Below are 19,953 nucleotides of genomic sequence, written 5' to 3' on the forward strand. Positions count from 1 at the left end.
GAAATTATTTATTCCATCAAAAATGCAAAAAGTCACAAGTTTTGTATTTGTGAGATTTTGAGGAAATATATTAATATATATTCTATTGTTCTGGTGTTGTCTGGGATAGAGTTAATTTTCTTCATAGTAGCTATTATAGGGCTGTGTTTTGGATTTGTGCTAAAAAAAGTGTTGATAACACAGGGATGTTTTAGCTGTTGCTGAGCACGACATATATAATTGAGGCCTTTTCTGCTTCTCATATCATACCATCAGTGAGTAGTCTGTGGGTGCACAAGAAGTTGGGAGGAGACACAGATGGGGCAGCTGACTCTAACTGACCAAAGGGACATTCCATACTATATGTCATGCTTAGCATATAAAGCTAGGGGAGGAAAGAGGAATGGGAGGATGTTTGGAGTGATGGCATTTGTCTTTCCAAGTCATCATTATTGATGATAGATCCCTGCTTTCTTGGAAATGGATGAACACCTGCCTGCCCATGGGAAGCAGTGAATTAATTCTTTATTTTGCTTTGCTTGCATGTGTGGCTTTTGCTTTTCCTATTAAACTGTCTTTATCTCAACCCACGAGTTGTCTCATTTTTCCCCCTCTGATTGTCTCACCAATCCTACTGTGAGGGGAATGAGCAAGCCCCTATGTGGGGCTTAGTTGCCAGATGGGGTTAAGCTATGACAAATATATATAAAAATACATATATCATATTATTCAATATATATTTATAATGCTTTATGCATATAGTCTTATAAATTAAAAAATGTAAATTCAGTGCTAAAGAAAGAGACAGAAAAAAAGTGTTATGGTTAAAAACAATCTTGTCATTATTTTTATTTTCAACTCATGGATCACAAAAATGAAAATCTAGAATAACTCGATCAATTTTGACAGTGTTTGAAAACATGTGTCCTAGTTTAGGCCATGACAGGGCTAATTTTTTACAGTAGTCAGGAGGGGGCATGGCCAGACCATAATGTTATTCAATACTACCTCATGTCATTGATAGGGATGGGGGAAAGGGACTCTCTCTGGCTTCAGAGGAGGAGCATGACCTTTTTCCAGTCAGGGGAAAAATGTGGTCAGGAAGAGCCAGTCAGTATTTGTCAAAGTTTTCCGTGTAAATAGTTTATTTGTCTTATAGCTTTTATTATTAATATTCTTGCTGTTACTGTTAGTTTTCTTATCTCATTGCTGTTTTCAGTAAATTGTTCTTTTCTCAACCCATGATCTTTGCATTTTGTGCTTTCAGTGACGGTGGATGGGGACAGTGCAATGTCTGGTTTGGGAGAGTCTTGGTGGGGGCACTAAATTGGGGAGTACCATTCCTAAACTGCAACATGCTAGTACTAACAAAATTTACTGAAATAAAGGCACAGAAAAAAAAAGTTCTGCTCCACAGTATGAAGAGGTATTGCTCTATTCCAGTCTGAACTAAAAACCAATATTTGGTGTTTCCACATTAGTACACAAACATGAAGAGGTACAATATACTTTTTATGTTCTTCCAATTCCACAGACACATTTGACTTTTTTTTAACAGGAAAATAGGTCAAATGTAGTCCATTTGTTTTATTTGCACTTAACAAAGAGACCACCAAATTATATAACTTTATAGAATTAATTCAGACGTAAAATTCAATGCAAAATATACCCACGTGGTATCATGCAAAATAGTACAACCTTCTTTGCAGACACTCAATTGCTAGTTCAAGCTATAGGAGTAGTTTTCATAAAGATAATATAGATTAGACTGCAGCTGAATTATTTGAAAGTCTTGGACTACAAACTGAATCAGCAAAATAAATGGATATATTAAAAAAAGATGCTTGATTGAAGCATATCTCTGTGGTCCTCTGTGTATGTCTTGCTTCCTTTCTTTGTGTTACATAATTTATTTTCAGCACTTACCAGTAAAAAAATGCAACAAAAACAATGGCTATAATCAGAAGAAAAATTATCATACCAATAACTAAATAAAGCAGAAAATACATATTTTCTATCTTTGTTGTATTGAAACTATTGATATGAGTATAAATAAATATCACTCCTATGTCAGACATGGCTTTGTCTGTAAAAAAGCAAAGCAAAAAAAATCTAAAAAGTGAAACTTGTCTCAACCAGCACGCCCAGATCCCTTTCTGCAGGGCTGCTCTCCAGCCACTCGTCTCACAATCTATACTCACGTCTGGCATTACTCCGTCACAGGTGCAGAATCCAGCATTTGGACTTGTTAAATTTCATTGCCCAATGCTCTGATATATGTAGATCCCTCTGCAAGGCCTTTAGTCCCTCAAGAGAGTCAACAGCACCTCCCAGTTTGGTATCATCAGCAAATTTGCTAAAGGTGCATTCAAATCCTGCATCGAGATCATTGATAAATATATTGAACAGAACTGGCCCTAGAATTGAGCCCTAAGGAACACCATTAGTGACTGGTCACCAGAAAGATATAGCCCCATTCACTATAACCCTTTGAGCCATGCCCTTCAGCCAGTTCTTCACTCAGCCCACTGTAAGCCCACTCATCCCATAGCTGGGCAACTTTTCCAGAAGGATGCTATGAGGGACAGTAACAAAAGCCTTACTAAAATCCAGAAAAACTACATCCATCACCTTGCCTTCATCCACTAGGTGGGTGACCTTATTATAGAAGGTCTACAACCTCTCTGGGCAACCTGTTTCAGTGTTTCACCACCCTCACTGTAAAAAAAAATAATTTTTTATATCTAATCTAAATGGTCCCTCTTTTAGTTTAAAAACATTATGCCTTATCCTATTTCAACAGGTCCTGCTAAAAAGTCTGTCCCCAAATGGATACAACAAGGTCACACTGGAGCCCATGCAAACTTTTCTTTTTCAGTGCTGAACTTTCAAAATTCACTCCACTGAAATGCTCCTATTTAATTTTGGGAACTAAATACCTAGGTGATGCCTTGGGATTTAGCTTTTATATTTTTCAGATTCTCTGCTGCTTAGTGTGTAACTCTGAAACTTCATGTTAGGTGTTAGTAAGTTCTTTTCACAGGGTAGTTAGACAAAACAATCCCCTCCTAGCTAGAGAATCAAGGACACCCATTACCCAAAAAGCATAAACAACAGCGAAGGAAAGGTAGCAAGCCAGGGGACTGAGACTTCATGGCCTGGAGCTGTGGTTGGAAAATTGACTCCAATGTGTAGATGAACTAAAACTTACAAAAGGGTAAAAACTCGTGACCAGGATCTGTCTTGGATTGGACTTGGGTGTAGCCCTGGCCAGGCTCTTGTACTGCCAGAGGTGTACCCCTTTAATAAATACCTATTTTATTCCTTTTGCTCTGTCTAGTCTCTGTTCCAGGTCAGCCTTTCTAGGCATCATAGGGACACAGCCATATAGATTATTTAAATATATATACTTTACACAGCAGCCAAATTAAGTGTGACAGCTTGTTTACTATGGGTTCCTGCTCTACTAGGACTTTGAGACAGTACATTAAGCAAGACAGCAAAATAACAAGTCACGAAAGAAACAGCATGAAATATTGGTATGTTTCATTCTTACATTTTTGTTCTATAAATCCCACAAGATTTACAGATTTCACTATCACAATGTTAAACACTACAGTAAAGAAGCCAAACAGGTAGGTGGTGCAAAAAACTACAGCCATTCCAACAGATAGTCTGTCTTATTTCATGTTACTTATTACTGAACTGCCATTACACAAGAATCTCCTGTCGAATTCAACTGCTTTATATGTGCACCTTAGATAAACAAACTATATATTTTAAACACAACACTGTCTCCTTCCGTTGTCAAAATATTCCTTGGTTTTCTCTTTCTTGAAACTACAATTTAATTCCCCAAATTAAAATGTATTTCCTTTGTAAAGCAATTTATGTCAAAACTGAAGTAAATTAAATGTATTTAAAGAAAGCCTATAATAAAGAGTAAAAAGCATCAGCATTAGTTAGCTAATGCTAATTCTAACAAGAGGGCCATTTTTAGTCTCTTAATTACCTGTGCCATCATATGACAATATATGGAAAACACTTTTCTGAACACACCTCTTGATCTGCGAAGATCTCAATGAAATTATTGAAGGAGAAGGTCCCTGACTGAAGAATGAGTTCTCCTGTGTTTTCAAAGCACTGTCCAGTTAGTACAAGGAGTTTGTGTCTTGCAGCATCTGTGATCATTAAGCGCACCTAAAGAGAAGGAAAGAAACACATCAATAATGGGAGTTATCAGGTGTTTGTACATTCCTCTGAGAACACGTTTTGCCTCATCTAATTTAAAGCATATTTTACACCAAAGCCTCCATAGGACTGTCAAAACATTTTCAAGGTATGGAGTGTTTTTATTGTCTGGAGTTTGATGATGGCACAAATAGAGTTGAGTGTTTATGGCTAAGAATCAGGAGAAAGGCTAACAAGGCAGATATCCTGGTGGGAGTCTGTTATAGACCACCCAACCAGGATGAAGAGACACATGAAATATTCTATAAGCAACTGGGAAAAGTCTCACAACTGCTAACCCATGTTCTCCTGGGGAACTTGTGCTGGAAATACAGTACAGCAGAGAGAAAACAGCCGAGGAGATTCTTGGAGTGTGTGGAAGAAAATTTGCTGACACAGCTGGTGAGAGAGCCAGCTAGGGAAGGCACTCCCTGGACTTGCTGTTTGTGAACAGAGAAGGACTCATGGATGATGTGATGGTTGGAGACTATCTTGGGCATGAGAGGAATGTTGAATTTGTCTTTACAAATGAGTTGTGGATCAGCCTGTAGATAAGGCTAGCACTGAGAGATAAAAGAAACAATGGGATGGATTCCACTGATTGATGAATGGAAAGAGATATTTGCCTTTACAAACAAACTGTAGAACTGCTGATAAATGAAATTAGATATCGAAAGATGAAAGAAGCAACGGGGGGGGGGGGGGGAACTATGAATTCTGTAAGAATTAAAAGTTAAAAGGGAGGGTTATACATTAGAGGGGAATTTCAGGTATCAGGCGTTCCGGGAAGTCTGTGCCTCTCAAGTACCTCAGCCAATGGGGAAAGAGAGAGGGAAATGCGGCCGGGAAAATAGGATAAAAAGGAGGCTGCGTCCTCCAAAAATTTGAGAGATCCCAGGGGAATGTCCCATGGCCTCTCCCTTTATTCGAATAAAGCAAAAAGGACTCCTCTGTCTCCTTTTTGGACATAAACCTCTGGTGTTTGCGGATAAATTTTCCTGACAGGCATAGCGATCATGAAATGATTGAGTTTTCAATTCTCAGAGAAGTAAGGAGGGGTGTCAGCAGAACTGCCACCTGGGACTTCTGCAGGGTAGACTTCAGCCTGTTATAAGGAGACTGGTTGAGAGAGTTCCTCGGGAGGCAGTCCTGAAGAGCAAAGGAGTCCAAGAAGGCTGGAAGTCTCTCTCACCTTTTTGCTATCATCATTATTATTACATTATATTACATTATATTACATTATATTATATTAGTTTCAATTATTAAATTGTTTTTATCTGAACCCATGATTATTTTTCTTTTCCTGATTGTCCTCCCCATCCCACCAGGGTGGGGGGGGGGAAGCGTGCAAGTGGCTGCATGATACTTAGTGGCCAGCTGGGGTAAAACCATGGCAAGCGAAAAAGAGAAAGGAAATAAAAGTAATGTTATAAATGAGAGACAAAAGTCTCGATATTTAGTAAAATTTTGGATTGCTTTATTTGATAGAGAAAGAGCAAGCAGCGCGCTGGGGAACGTGAGGGGTCACCGCCCACTCCACGCTCCACCGAACCTTGGTTTGCAGCCTCTTCTTATACTGTGGTTTCTCATTGTAATCAATAATTTTTGGATTTTTGTTGTCATAAGCAGTGGTGGTTGAATAAACATCCTTACACAAATTGACAAAGCCTTTGGGTGATAATCAGTCACAGATAGCCATCTGGTCCTTGTAGATAACCACCAGAGAAGTTCTGGAAGTCTGGTCCTTGAGATAGGCAGCATTGATCAGACAAAGGCAGGAAGGGCTTTTTGGGAAGTTCGATTTTGCAAGCTGTCAGCTGATACAACTTATTTGAAAAACATAACATAATATAACATAATGTAATGTAACATAATACAACATAACATAACAAGGTGATTTTAAACAGAATTATTTAATCATATAATTTCCTTTATCTAGTGTCCATGCTTCACTTCAGAGCTTAGCATTCTGGTTTATGCAAATCCCAATGCTTTTGTGATTAACATGAATCTTTTATCAATTGTCACAATTTCCCCACTTTTCTTTTTTTATCCCATTGATTCGTGTTCTGGCTTCAAATTTTGTCAGTACCTCTTGTACTGCCATTAATTTTGTTGCCTTCTCAGGGTCTATTGGTTTTGTAGCAACTTGCATTCCTTGAACCACCAACTGGATTAGTCGAATGAAGCATGGAACAAGACAAGGGATGAACAGTAGTCCTAATAATACACATGTTAACATAAACCCTAATTTCTTCCACCAAGCTCCCTCCAACAGGTTATTCTACCAATTATCATTAAGCATAGAGTTCCAGGTTTGTACAAGTACATGGGCAATTAGTTTTATTTCTTCTGCCATTTTAGTAATTCACCATTATCATCAATTTCTAAGCAGCATTCAGAATTATTAAACTTCCCACACACTCCCCCTTCTTCAGCTAACAGATAGTCTAGAGCCAGTCAGTTTTGATATACTGCTGCTCTAGTTTGGGTAAGTTGTTTAGCTATCAATTCCATTGCTCAGGCTGTCCGGTTGGAAGTAATTTCTACTATGGCTTGTAGCCTGATAATTCTATTTAACATATAAATTGGAGTGCGATAGCCCCAGCTCCCATCTTGAGCCCAGGTAGCTGGTCCATAATATTCGATAATTCGTTCTGGGGGCCATTCATCATCCTTCCAGATTTGTGTTCCCCCTATGACTGGGCTCCTTTTATTTCGATACAAAGTTTCATACAAGGGAACTCCTAACACTCTATTACCCTTTTCCTTTGGTAATGTAAAAAGCGCAGGCTGGATAATCCCTAGAGTACACGTCCCTCTCCATCTTTTTGGTAGGGTATTATAAGCTCTTTTCCCACAGATCCAAAATATTCCATCTGGGGCTTTCCAGCTTAGTTTAACTGATTCAGGTTGTTGCCAATAGGTCCTTACACTTTTTACTTCTTCATATGGGTTGGCTCTATTTTTATTATACCAGCATAGTCCTGTAAAATTGTTCTTTATACAATTACCTTTACTTAACTTTCCCCAATATCCTTCTGGAGCTTTGGGCCACCAAGACTGATTGCTTGCATTTGTAATCAGGATAGTCTTACAGGGGGTGTGTCCCACATATTGGGTAAAGTTAGTTCCCTGACGTGTTATACATACCTCTCCTATTACCTCATGACTTAGAACCCACCCTTTAGGTCTACTGACTCCCCTCGATATTTTTGTTTGATTCCACTGTAACAACTGCTCTGGACCCAATCCCTCCCCCCTCCATGGCCATTGTTCAGTCATTTGCATTCCTCCACAGATCCAACAGTGAGTTAAGTTCAGTTCAGTAGTGATTTCTTTCATTAATTCTACAAATAAATTTTTTCCCAAGGTGGGTAAGTCCTGTTCGCTGAGTTGTTGTTTTATTTTCTCATACAAGTTACAACTTCCCCCATGGTTTGTCCTTGTTCCTTTGAACACTTTAGTTATATTTTTTATCATTTCCTCCTTGTAGTGATCTTGCACTCCTCCCTGATCTGAATATCCCCACATACCTTCTTTTGTGAAGCAGAGGTATGTCTCTCCTACTGGAAAACTTTGGTATACTGATGGAGCCCACCCTCCTTTTCCCAAATTGGTGGCTACCCAGTAACTTCTTCCCATAATAGTGCAAGTTTCTAAGTTGTGTTTATTATAGCAGGCCGAATTGATATTTGTATGGAAGGCAAGGGTGGATACCGTGCGTCCGCTGTACCTAATTGTCTGGTAACACTTGGAACAAGCATCAGCACTATTTCCTTTTATCATCATTAGCAATAGGATGACTCCCATGACCATTTTCATCCCTCTGCCTCCCTCAAGGCCTATGGAGTTGCTGCCAGTAGCCGAGGTTTGTTTAATCTTCTCGGCAGCAGGGAATATGTCCTGGGGTCTCCCACTTTGTCTTTCTCCTTTGGTAGTGTTTCCTAATTTTGTCCCAACTTTTAGCTTTAACATTCCAGTACGAGGTATAGCATTAACAGCATGGTATACGCAACCCTTTCTGGCACTCTCTTGCCAATACCTCTGCTCTGGCTTTCTTCTTTTTCCTCATTCCATTCTCAAATAACTCCCACCAGTTATGATCATCAATTTCGATTTCTCCTTGTGCTGACAGGGTATTAAGTACCTTAATAGTTTCCTTACACTCATTTCTTCTACACTGGACACATAATGTGAATGGGGGATACCCACCCTAGGAATAACACCACAACAACTCAGTACAATATGGACACCTTTTCTTGATGAACGGACTACACCCGGGTTTGGGACAGGTGACTTTCAGTCCTGATTAGGAGACCTTCGAGACGAATTGATCCGATATCGACATCAAGTCTTCCGAATTCGCACTTTGAGGTCTCCAGGCTCGGATGTCACTGTCCAACCTGCAGTAGGAGAGGTTACAGGACCCTTGACTCTACTCACGTGTCCATCCCTTTTAAGCTGTCCTCACAGCTGTTTCAGTTGTCAACAGAACTAAATACGGTCCTTCCCATTTTGGATCCAGATTTTCTTCTTTCCATAATTTAATTAACACGTTGTCCTGGCTTAATCTTATGTATGGCAAATCCTAGAGGGACAGTTTGAGCTACAATCCCCTTCTCTCTTAATTCTTCCAAGATTTTGCTGATTGTTATTATGTAATTCTGAAGAGAAGGGTCCTGAACTAAGGTTGGATCAAGGTGTACTCCTTTAGGGTATGGCATACCATACAGCATTTCATATGGTGAAATCCCTGTTTTTGAATTTGGTATCATTTGTATATTAGACAGGGCTAGTAGGAGGCACTTTGTTCATGGCATTTTAGTTTCAATCATTAATTTTTACAGCTGTTGTTTTAATGTTTGATTCATCCTTTCAACACTCCCAGAACTCTGAGGGTGCCAAGGTGTATGATACTCCCAGCTGATGCCCGGTGCCGGGATCAGTAACTTAAGCACCTTTGATGTAAAGTGCGTCCCCTCGTCTGAGTCTATTGCTCGAACCGGGCCATACCTTGGTATTATGTGTTCCAACAATATTTTGGCTACCACTTGTGATGTGGCCCTAGCTGCAGGGTATGCCTCTACCCAGTGGGTTAATTGGTCTACTATCACTAGTAAGTATTTCCACCTTCCTATTTTTGGTAATTCTGTAAAATCGATTTGCATTCTTTCAAAGGGTCTGTAAGCAGTTTTCTGTCCTCCTGATGGACCTTGTCTCATACCTTTTTTATTAATTTTCTGACAAGTTAAACAACCCTGTACGCTCTGCTTTGCAATATCAAAAATGCCGATGCCGCCAAAAAATTTTAAAAATTGGTCTGCTAGCACTCTGGTTCCCCAGTGTGTTTGTTGGTGTAATTGTTCAATAATTTGGCTGGCCTGGGTCTTAGGTAAAATTTCCCTGCCATCTGGTAAAACCCATTTATTCTCATGCTGTTCTGCCTTTAATTTTTTTATCGCTTCTTTTTCCTGAGGAGTAAATAGCTTCTGTAATTCCTGGTTGGGGCTGAGATCTCTAACTGTAGTACTTAATACAGAAACTGGTTTTTGCTCAAATGATGCTTTTTTTTGCTTCTTTGTCAGCCAGATTATTCCCTCTTGTATGGTAGCTTGTTCCTTTTTGGTGCCCTCTTATATGGACCACAGCAATTTCAGTGGGGCCCCTGAGAGCCTCTAGTATTCTAACAAATAATTCTTCATGTATCAACCCCCTTCCTTGAGTGTTAATTAACCCCCTTTCTTCCCAAATTTTACCAAATGTGTGGACTATGCCATAGGCATACTTAGAATCCTTATATATCGTCCCTTTTTTACCTTCTAAATACGATAATGCCCTATAAAGAGCAAATAGTTCACAAGCCTGAGCGGACCATGCTGCATTTAAGGGTCCGGATTCTATTAATTTCAATTCTTCTCCTCCTACTATGGCATATCCCGATTTTCGTTTTCCTTCCACCACTCGAGAAGATCCATCTATAAATAATTTTACTCCATCCTTAAATTCAACTTCTCCCAAGTCACGTCTAATTTTTGTTTGTAATTCTATAAGGTCCACACAATCATGTTCTAAATTTTATCCCGGTTCCCCATATAGGAATTGTGCAGGACTTTGAGCAGTTGTTGCTTTTAGCTCCAAATCTGGGGAAGTGATTAGAATAGCTTCATATTTTAATATTCGGGCATTGGTTAACCATTTTTCAGCTTTTTGATTCAGAATTCCCCTTAGATTATGAAGGGTGTGGACCACTAGGGGTGCCCCAAAGGTAATTTTTCGGACTTCTTCAATTAAAAGTGCTGTGGCCACTAGGGCCTGGAGGCATGTGGGCCAACCCCGACTGACAGGGTCGAGCAGTTTAGAATAAAATCCCACTGGCTTTCGACTGCCTGCCCATTCCTGGGTGAGTACCCCATATGCTGTTTGATCAGGGGTATTTACAAATAACTGAAATGGTCTCTCCAAATCTGGGAGACTGAGTACAGGGGCTTGAATTAAAGCATGTTTGACCTTTTCAAAACTTTTATCATCTTCCTCTGTCCATTTTAGGCCATTAGTGGTAAGTTTTTCATACAGAAATTTTACTTTCTCACTAAATCCCTCTATCCATTGACGACAATATCCCAGCAATCCCAAAATTTTCCTCACTTCTTTTTTGGTTTTTGGAGGTCCCAGACTTAATATTCCAGAGATTCTATTAGGATCCAATTTCTTTTTCCCTTTACTCAGCCCATGTCCTAAATATTTTACTTTTGGTTCTGTGAACTGTAATTTGGCTTTGGATACCTTCAATCCCTGTTGTCCCAAAAAGTTTAAAAGTTTTATAGTCCCATTTCTAGTAGATTTTCCTGCTATTACTAGATCATCTACATATTGTAACAATTTCACCCCTTCTGGTGACTCAAAAGACTGCATTAATTCTTCTAGGGCTTGTCCAAAGAGATTAGGGGATTCTGTAAAGCCCTGAGGCAATACTGTCCAATGCAGTTGTTGTTTCCTGCCCTCAGCAGGATGTTCTCATTCAAAGGCAAAGTAATCTCTACTACTTTCCTCTAATGGGCATGCCCAGAAGGCATCTTTTAGATCTATTACACTATACCAAGTGTAGTCAGGGGACAACTGGCTTAAGAGTGTGTAAGGGTTTGCTACTACAGGAAATTTGGTAACAGTTTGCTGATTTATAGCTCTCAAATCCTGTACCAAGCTGTAATTCCCGTCTGTCTTTTTGACAGGCAGAATAGGAGTATTATGTGGGGACATACATGGTTTTAAAGCCCCTTGTTGCAAAAGGTTTTCTATGACAGGCTTAAGGCCCTGTCTCCCTTCCAGTGATATTGGATATTGACGAACTCGGATAGGCAAATCGGGATCAGTGATTTTCACTTTGATGGGTTTCATTTTTAACTTCCCTATTTCTCCAGGGGTGTAGCACACCTCAGGACATATTTGCTCCTCATCCTTTTGAGTTAAAGCAAGAATTTTAAGCTGACCTTGGGATACTTCAATTTTCAAATCCAATGCTATTATTAAATCCCTCTCCAATAAATTATTTTCTGCCTCTGGCTGTAACAGCAGATCTTTTAATTCAATTTTGGTTTGGGTCTCAATTTGCACATTTTTAATAATAGGGACCCGAATGGTTCACCTTTTGCTCCAACCACGAGTGCTGTTTCTCTACTTGGCTTACACCCTTTTGGGAGGTGTTTAATTGTGGATTTTTCGGCTCCTGCATCTACTAAAAATCCCACCTCCCCCCCCGGGGACCAATCTTTAAATTTATCAAGGGCTCTTTGGATGGTATGGTCCCTAATACATACAGACCCTGACACCCCTATTCATCTTCCTGGAACATTTTTGTTATCCCGTATCCGTTCTTTACAGTTTTTCTTTATATGACCTTTCTTGTTACAGTAAAAGCAGGTTCGCCTTGGTGAATTATTTCCTGCTTCATTTCCTTCTTTTGGTGGGGGTTTTCGTGGTTTCCCTCCCCCTTTCTGCTGGGTTTCTTTCTGTGTTTCACGAACTGCAGCTATAAAGATTTTTGCTTTTGCTTTCTTCTTCTCTTCATCCCTCCTTACATAAACTTTTTGTGCTTCTCTTAGCAATTCTTGTAACCCCCGATCTTGCCAATCATCTAACTTTTCTAATTTCTTTCTAATATCTCCCCATGATCGAGCAACAAATTAGGTTTTGAGGAGTGCCTGACCCACTTGTGTATCAGGGTCTATCCCGGAGTACATTTGGAGATCTTTCCTCAGCCGCTCCAACCAGTCAGTTGGGGATTCATCCTTTTTTTGTTGCTCACTAAAGGCTTTATTAATATTTTGTCCTTTAGGAACTGATTCTCGGATACCTTTAACCAGTATCCATCTTAAGTCCATCATATTCTGGCGATGGACATCATTTTGGTTATCCCAGATAGGATTATTTAATGGCCATTTTTGGTCTCCCCTAGGTCCAATCTGATGCTCCCCGTCCCATACCCTCATTCCAGCCTGTCTGATCATTTCCCGTTCTTCCGTGGTGAATAGGATACTTAATATAGATTGTAATTCCATCCAAGTATACATACTTGGTCCGAGGAATTGATCTAGTCTCTCCTATACCCCTATAGGATCCTCTAATAGTTTTCCCATTTCTTTTTTAAAGTTTCTCACTTCCCCTGTGTTCAAGGGAACATTTACAAATCCAATTAAGCCAGCCTGTTGTCCTGCTAATGGCACTTCCCTCAGGGGGTAAAGGCGAGCCTTTGTATTGTGATCTCCCTCCTCTCTGGTGATACTATCTCTCCTGGTATTCCTTTGACTGGAGCGAGTTCTTAGAGCTATGGGAGTACCGGGAGGAGAAGTGGGTGCGTGGGGGGGGTCTCCTGTATTTTCTGTATTATACGGAGGTGGGAGATTATCGAGGGGTTCCCAGGTAACCTTTTTTTTATTTTCATCCTCTTTTTCTTTTAGAGTATATATCAAGGATGGCTTGGACTGTTTTGCCCACAGGGCAGCATACTCATATTCCTCTCTGTTAAATGGTTCTTTATGAGCCACATATGTGTTTAATGCCCGACAAATCCAACCCTCAAATGATCCGAACATGGGCCAGTATAGGTTATCTTTACGGATCATTTTTCTGGTCCATTCCACCATGCAATATTGAATCAATTTTTCTTTACTTTTTCCTCTGTATACCACCCCTGTGTCCCAGCATTTTAATATTACTCCCAATGGGCTGCCTGGTGGTATTTCTGGCAACCTACTTGTCTTGTCTTTATTTTCCCAGTCTCCTTGTGGACTAAATGAACTTGAACCTCTTCGTGGGTCCTTGGGACTCAGAATCTTACTCCCTCTTTGTCCCATTTTTACCTCAAGGGACTGTCTTGAGGTGTTTGTACTCCCCCATGTGTTCCGCCCAAACCCCTGCCTCTCCTTGGGTCAGGATGGACTGGAACCCGCCTTTACCTGGGCTGGGATGGGAAAAGCAGCTTTTCCCTTCTCCCTCCGTGACTGGTGTGTTGCCATCTGCTTTTCTTTTCCTCCCCCTTCCCCCCCTCTACCTGGGCTAGGACAAGAAAATCAGTCTCTCCCTTTGTGCTCACTCGCTTCGTCCGGTCACCGGCCAGGTCCCTCGCGGGATGCTGGAAACGCGGATAGAAGGACTCCACTCTCGCTTCGCAGCAAAGGCCACGTCTCATTCAGACAAACACACAGTCATCCCCACCAAACCAGACAGATACTCACAGTCCGATGCTCCTGTCTGGGTCTTCGTGCACAAGAATTACAGGTGATTTTGCCGCGGTCTTCTAGGGAGATTTTCCTTGCTCAGTCTATATGGTGTGGGACGTCGATGGGTCCCGAGAATCACTGACGAACCGGGGCCACAGCAGTGGGGCGCCTCCCCGAAATCACAGTGCCTCTCAGGGCTCCAAGGACGTCCCGGGGTTCGGCACCAAATTGTTATAAATGAGAGACAGAAGTCTCGATATTCAGTAAAATTTTGGATTGCTTTATTTGATATAGAAAGAGCAAGCAGCGCGCTGGGGAACGTGAGGGGTCACCGCCCACTCCACGCCCCACCGAACCTTGGTTTGCAGCTTCTTCTTATACTGTGGTTTCTCATTGTAATCAATACTTTTGGGGTTTTTTTTTTTTGCTGTCATAATTTTGCTAGGTAAGCAGTGGTGGTTGAATAAACATCCTTACACAAATTGACAAAGCCTTTGGGTGATAATCAGTCACAGATAGCCATCTGGTCCTTGTAGATAACCACCAGAGAAGTTCTGGAAGTCTGGTCCTTGAGATAGGCAGCATTGATCAGACAAAGGCAGGAAGGGCTTTTTGGGAAGTCCGATTTTGCAAGCTGGTAGCCGATACAACTTATTTGAAAAACATAACATAATATAACATAATGTAATGTAACATAATACAACATAATATAACATAACAAGGTGATTTTAAACAGAATTATTTAATCATAGAATTTCCTTTATCTGGTGTCCATGCTTCACTTCAGAGCTTAGCATTCTGGTTTATGCAAATCCCAATGCTTTTGTGATTAACACGAATCTTTTATCAATTGTCACAGTAATGACACAAGGGAAAATAGAGTAAGGAGCAAAAGATAATAAAATTTGAATGAAAAAGGATATATTCCTGTTGGAGCTCAGGAATCTGGAGTTTTTGAGCTTTCTGTGCTTCCAGGCACAGACGCCCTGGAAAACACTGCACTGGATGTGAAACCTTGGAGAAGATTTGTAAATATAAATAATGAGTTAGAAATCACAAATGTATAGTGGGTTAGATGTGTGTATTTTCACTGGGTGATGGGTTTTAAATTTGAGGTTTTTGTGGTATAGTGGTGGTTATGGGACAAGATGGAGAATTTTGGGTGGTGTCTTTTCTTTGTTCATCTTCTTCCTTCTTCTTCACGGAACTTAGGTAGTAACCTTTGGATTGGTCAGTCAAAAGTCACTCTAAGGGTCATGGGAATCTATTACCTAACCAGTGACAAGTGGCTCCCGGATGGAAGTGGACTCTGCCCACTCTCTGCGAATGGCATCAAAAATTGATTGTCTCCGTCTTCGAGTGTCACAAAAAATTCGACAGTTAAGTCTCTGTTCTAAAAGACTTAACTCCTCCAAATTGACTTCAACAACCCTGAGACACCTCCCCGCTCAGGACTGAAGTTGATCAGCACCTGACGAGCAGCCTTTAACGACCCGTGAAAGATAAGCTTGGTGAGTATAATCAGCTTTTCTTCCCCTAGGGTCTTGTTTTGGGTTTGTTTTTTTTTTTTTTTTCTTTTTTCTCTTTTTCTGCTCGTTTGGCTTGGGGTCGCTATGGGAAATCCCTTTTCTAAAATTATTCTTTCCCATAGCGAAAGAGATCTTTATAATATAATAAAACAAACTTTATCCGCTGACAATTTCTCTTTTTCAAAACGCTCTTGTTCTAAAACTGTCTTGAAAAGATTTATAAAATGGATTTCCACTCACTTTTCCAACTTTAATAACCAAACTATCCTTTTGGATTCTTTCTGGGACACTGTTGGCACGAAAATCTATAAATGCCAAGCAAATGCTGATTTTTCTGTGACCTCTTTGTGATAAATGTGATTCGTGCTAATTAAAATGTAACTATATTAACAAAATTTTATTTAGATCAATAAAAGACTATTGTTACCGAGTGAAAGGGGGGGAGATGGGTGATACAGGATAAAAGACATCTCCCAGATGTTGGGAGTCGAAGAAGGAGGTTAGAAGAAAGTCAGATAAGAATAGTAGAAGGACGGAGGTCTGATAAGCGGCATCTAGAAATACAGCTTCAACCTTGAAGCTGTCAAAAATGGAATGATTCCAAGCATGGGACTTAATTAAAGTCATGTTATGGAAAACATCTGCTCAGTCACACAGGGCGCCTGCGCTACCTGCAGGTCACACCTAGGTCACTGATGAAGATGATGAGCCTTCACCGGAAATAAGACCCTTAAAAGGATAAGAGACCCCCTAACCCATTAGTAGAGCATGCGCCGTGCAGTATAGTTACGTAGATCTTAGGAATAGAAACTAGGAGGAGCTTTCTAGAAACTTTTGTAGCCTATAGTATATAAGTGGGATTGTTAGCCTGGATGCTTTGGTACGAGAGGAAGGGCAGGCCCCTCCCCGTACCCCCGGTCGGTTTTGCTTATGCTTTATACGAACCTCAATTATACTAAAACACTTACTCTCAAATTTTATCCATCCCAAATTATACAACTGTAATACTTTACTTGGATGGTATTTAGTTTCAATAATTTTTGTAATCATCTTTAATACTTCTGATTGTATTCATTTATAATTGTTACTATTAAAAATTTGTTGTTGCTTTTAATCTTTGTTGTTTGTTTAATTGGAAAAATAGAAAACCATTCATAACATCTTTTATTCATCTTTTTCAATATATCATAAGAGCAAGACGAAAACTCCAAAAAAATACTGTCCCTACCCTCTCCCCACTTTCTTCCCCCTTATCTCCTCCGACAATACCCAAATCCCCACACCCCCCCCCCCCGATCCTCCAAAATCCCGTTTCCAATGCCTCAGCCCCTCCGCCCCGTTTCGCCCCCTCCTTCCCTTACAGCGGCACCCACAGCCACAACCCAGATGGCCGTCCCCATTGCTAATCCTATCCCTGCCCCCCCTCCTCACTCCCTACCCCTAAAAGTCCTGTTTCCATGGAAACCGACATTCCTATCCACACACAAGGTCACACACACACAGCCACCTCTCCAACTTTTCTCCCCGCTCCGCCCCTAAACCAATACCCGTCTTCCCAAACCCCACATTCAGTCCCGAAACCCCCCCATTCTCCTCAAACCGCAGACCCCCCCCGTCTCCAACCCCATAACAAAGCCGCAACTCAGCACAGGCACCCTCCAGCCCACACAAACTCACCTCCCCGCAGCTGCCTCCCTGCCCCCCCACAATGCGTCCCTCACAGCTCCCGGGAACCCAGCCACGGACCCTCTGCCCACCCCCCTCCACACACCGGCATCCTCACTAAATACACGCTCCTTTGTTCACACAAGCGCGAATTCCCCTAACCTTGAAAATCCTCCTCCTCCCCCTTCTGTGCTCCGAAATTGTCCCCCCTTCGGTATGCCACCTCCGCACGGGCCCCCTGTTATCTCTTTCCCCTCAGCACCACCCCTCCCCGCAAAAACTGGTAACATAACTATAGAAACTTCCTATAGAAACTTCCTTTGATACACAGTCTCCAAACTCTGCCCTTCACACAGCGAGTTTTCCACATCCCCAAGCTGTCACTCACCCGCCCACCTCTATAGCCCAGCACCACTCAACTCACACAGCTCCAAACGCCACTCCCACCTCGATTTTCCCCGCCCCAGACCCCGTTCCCTTGGCAACCGCCCTTTACCCCTCTCTATTCCATCCCCATGCCATGCAAAATCTGTTTCCCTTAATTTTGATACTCCTCAAGTTACACAAACAAGTCTCCACACCTCCCCACATAACCCTGCGTTTTCCCACAACGGCTCGTCCCCTAATGCTACCCCAGGATGCTTCCTCCAGCCCCCGAGGTCTCCCCTGTCCCCGGAAATGTTTTACCACCGTCCCTTCATGCTTTCTTGGTCCCCGAAGGTCCCTCTGCTCCTTCTCCTGTCCCAGTTCCGTCCACGAATCCAGTCGTGCACCCGACAAATATCCCCGCTTTTCCCAAAACCCCTTTTCCCCCCAATAGCGCAGTCCCATTGCACTATCATCCCCCGAAGCCCGTCCTGTGCCTTCCTAACGACTCCCCCTGTGTAGCAGCTCCCCCGCCACAGCAAAGGTGCGCGCCTGGCACAACTGCGACCCCAGCTGAGCCAGCGCCACCTTGTGGCCAAACCATGCAGTGCACCCACACACATAATTCTAAACGTTCCGACCCCTCCCCCCCCAGCCCCCCTCCTCCAACCTTACCCCTGCGTTCTAAAAAGCGTCATGCCCGAAGAAGACGCCACTCTTCCTCTGAATACAGCAGCAGTGATTCCACTGCCTCTGATTCAGAAGAACCAGATATATGGGCCACTGGAAGGCTGCAAGCAACCCAAGATGGAAATTGGCAATTAGCCCAAAGAATCTCTGCCTTTCCTGTGATTTATAAACAAGGCCGCAGAGGAGGATCCACAAACAGATCAGAATGGCAATCAATTGACACGAAACAAGTAACAGAATTGGCAAAAATTGCAAAAGAACATGGCAGATCAGCACACATTTTTAGAAATTTTTTAGAAGCTTTTTTTGCGGCTTTTGTCATAGTTCCATATGATCTCAGAAATTTGGCCAATTGCCTTCTGTCTCCGGAAGAATTCATGTTATGGGAAAGGCATTGGAAAAAACAATTAAAATTATTATCAGATAAGTATTCAAAAGATCCCAGTCGACAGAATTTTACTGTTGAACAACTTGCTGGTGAAAAACCAATTTTCTAAACCCTCAGAACAAGCTAACTTTATTCCTGAAGAAACACTGCAAGACATTGCTAATGCAGCAAAAACTTCATTTCTCCTTACCCCTGACGACTCTATTCCCAGCTTGCATTTTTCTAATATCAAGCAAGGAATAGATGAGACTTTTATAAAATTTGTAGACAGGCTCAAGGATGCTCTTGGAAAACAAATTGAGAGCACAGAAGTCTAAAAGGAACTTTTAAGAAAACTTGCTTTAAGCAATGCAAACGAACAATGCAAAACCATTTTAAGAGCTTTACCTATAGACACTGACCCCACCATTGAGCAGATGGTGGAAAGCTGCACACGCCACATGTCCACTGAAAACACAGTGGCCAAAGCAGTTGCCAAGGGCATTGCTGATGGAGTCTCTGGAGCCTTTGCAGCGATGGTCTCCAAAGACAATGCTCGTTGTTTTTATTGTGGGGAACTTGGACATTTTATAAAAAACTGCCCTGAAAAAGCACCCACCCAAAACCCCCACAACAACCACCATGAACCCCAAAGGCAGCAAAAACAACAACAGCAGACAAAAAACTTAAATGCAGCCCGGTTTCAGCTCCAGGCACAGACAACAAACCAAAAGCTGCCTTCCACCCAGCCGCAATGATAACAAACGAGGAACATCAAACCCCATCATCCTCTAAAATTCCAAACTACATCAGGCAGACCCAACATTTGGCGAGATTTCCATGGGAACCAGGCATCAACTGGTGATGGTTTTGTCTTTAAATATTACAGATCAAAAACTTTATCGTATCCCTACAGGAAAGTATGGACCACAGGATGGTCCTTGGGACATTTTAATCCTCGGTGACAGTTTCCATTGTCCAACACAAAATTCCATTTTACCTGAAATTCAAACTGTAGCACCGGAAAAATAAATCTTTGTCCAGTTGTGTTGCACGGACACTCCCTTTTTTTCTTCCACAGAACACAACTATTGCACAAGCCTTCCTGCTTCCAAAAAATCACAAGGAACGGATCACTCTCAACCCCACAATAATGTGGACGCAAATTATGGGTCCAAACAAACCCATCCTCGAGTGCAAACTTTTCTGCAACGGGGAAAAAATTCAGAAACCAGGAATGATAGACACCGGCGCTGATGTCACCATCATTGCCTGCTCAGAATGGCCACCACACTGGGAACTCAACCTGTAGCAGGCATGCTGGCTGGAATTGGGGCAGTCGCCGCTTCCATGAGAAGCAGATGCAACGTTGTTATCGAAGGGCCTGAAGGTAAACTGGCAACCATCC

The 19,953-nt window shown here is 41.7% G+C and overlaps 1 protein-coding gene across 4 annotated transcripts in view; it reads right to left on the reverse strand.

Annotated features, from left to right (window-relative positions):
• The window catches only part of LOC148220161 (microtubule-associated protein 1B-like), a 93,227-nt gene that overhangs the window by 17,916 nt on the left and 55,358 nt on the right, over positions 1-19,953 (reverse strand). For 2 of the 4 annotated variants that reach the window (XM_088155587.1, XM_088155589.1), the window contains one exon: positions 4,039-4,179. In XM_088155587.1, the coding sequence (XP_088011713.1) occupies positions 4,039-4,179 (141 nt within the window). Of the gene's footprint in view, positions 1-4,038; positions 4,180-5,862; positions 6,036-8,465; positions 8,616-19,953 lie in introns of those variants that run through there. The other 2 variants (XM_088155588.1, XM_088155590.1) reach the window with 2 other exon arrangements.

This window comes from Sturnus vulgaris, chromosome W (genome assembly GCF_052056855.1).
Source record: "Sturnus vulgaris isolate bStuVul1 chromosome W, bStuVul1.hap1, whole genome shotgun sequence".
Classification (NCBI taxonomy): Eukaryota; Metazoa; Chordata; class Aves; order Passeriformes; family Sturnidae; genus Sturnus; species Sturnus vulgaris.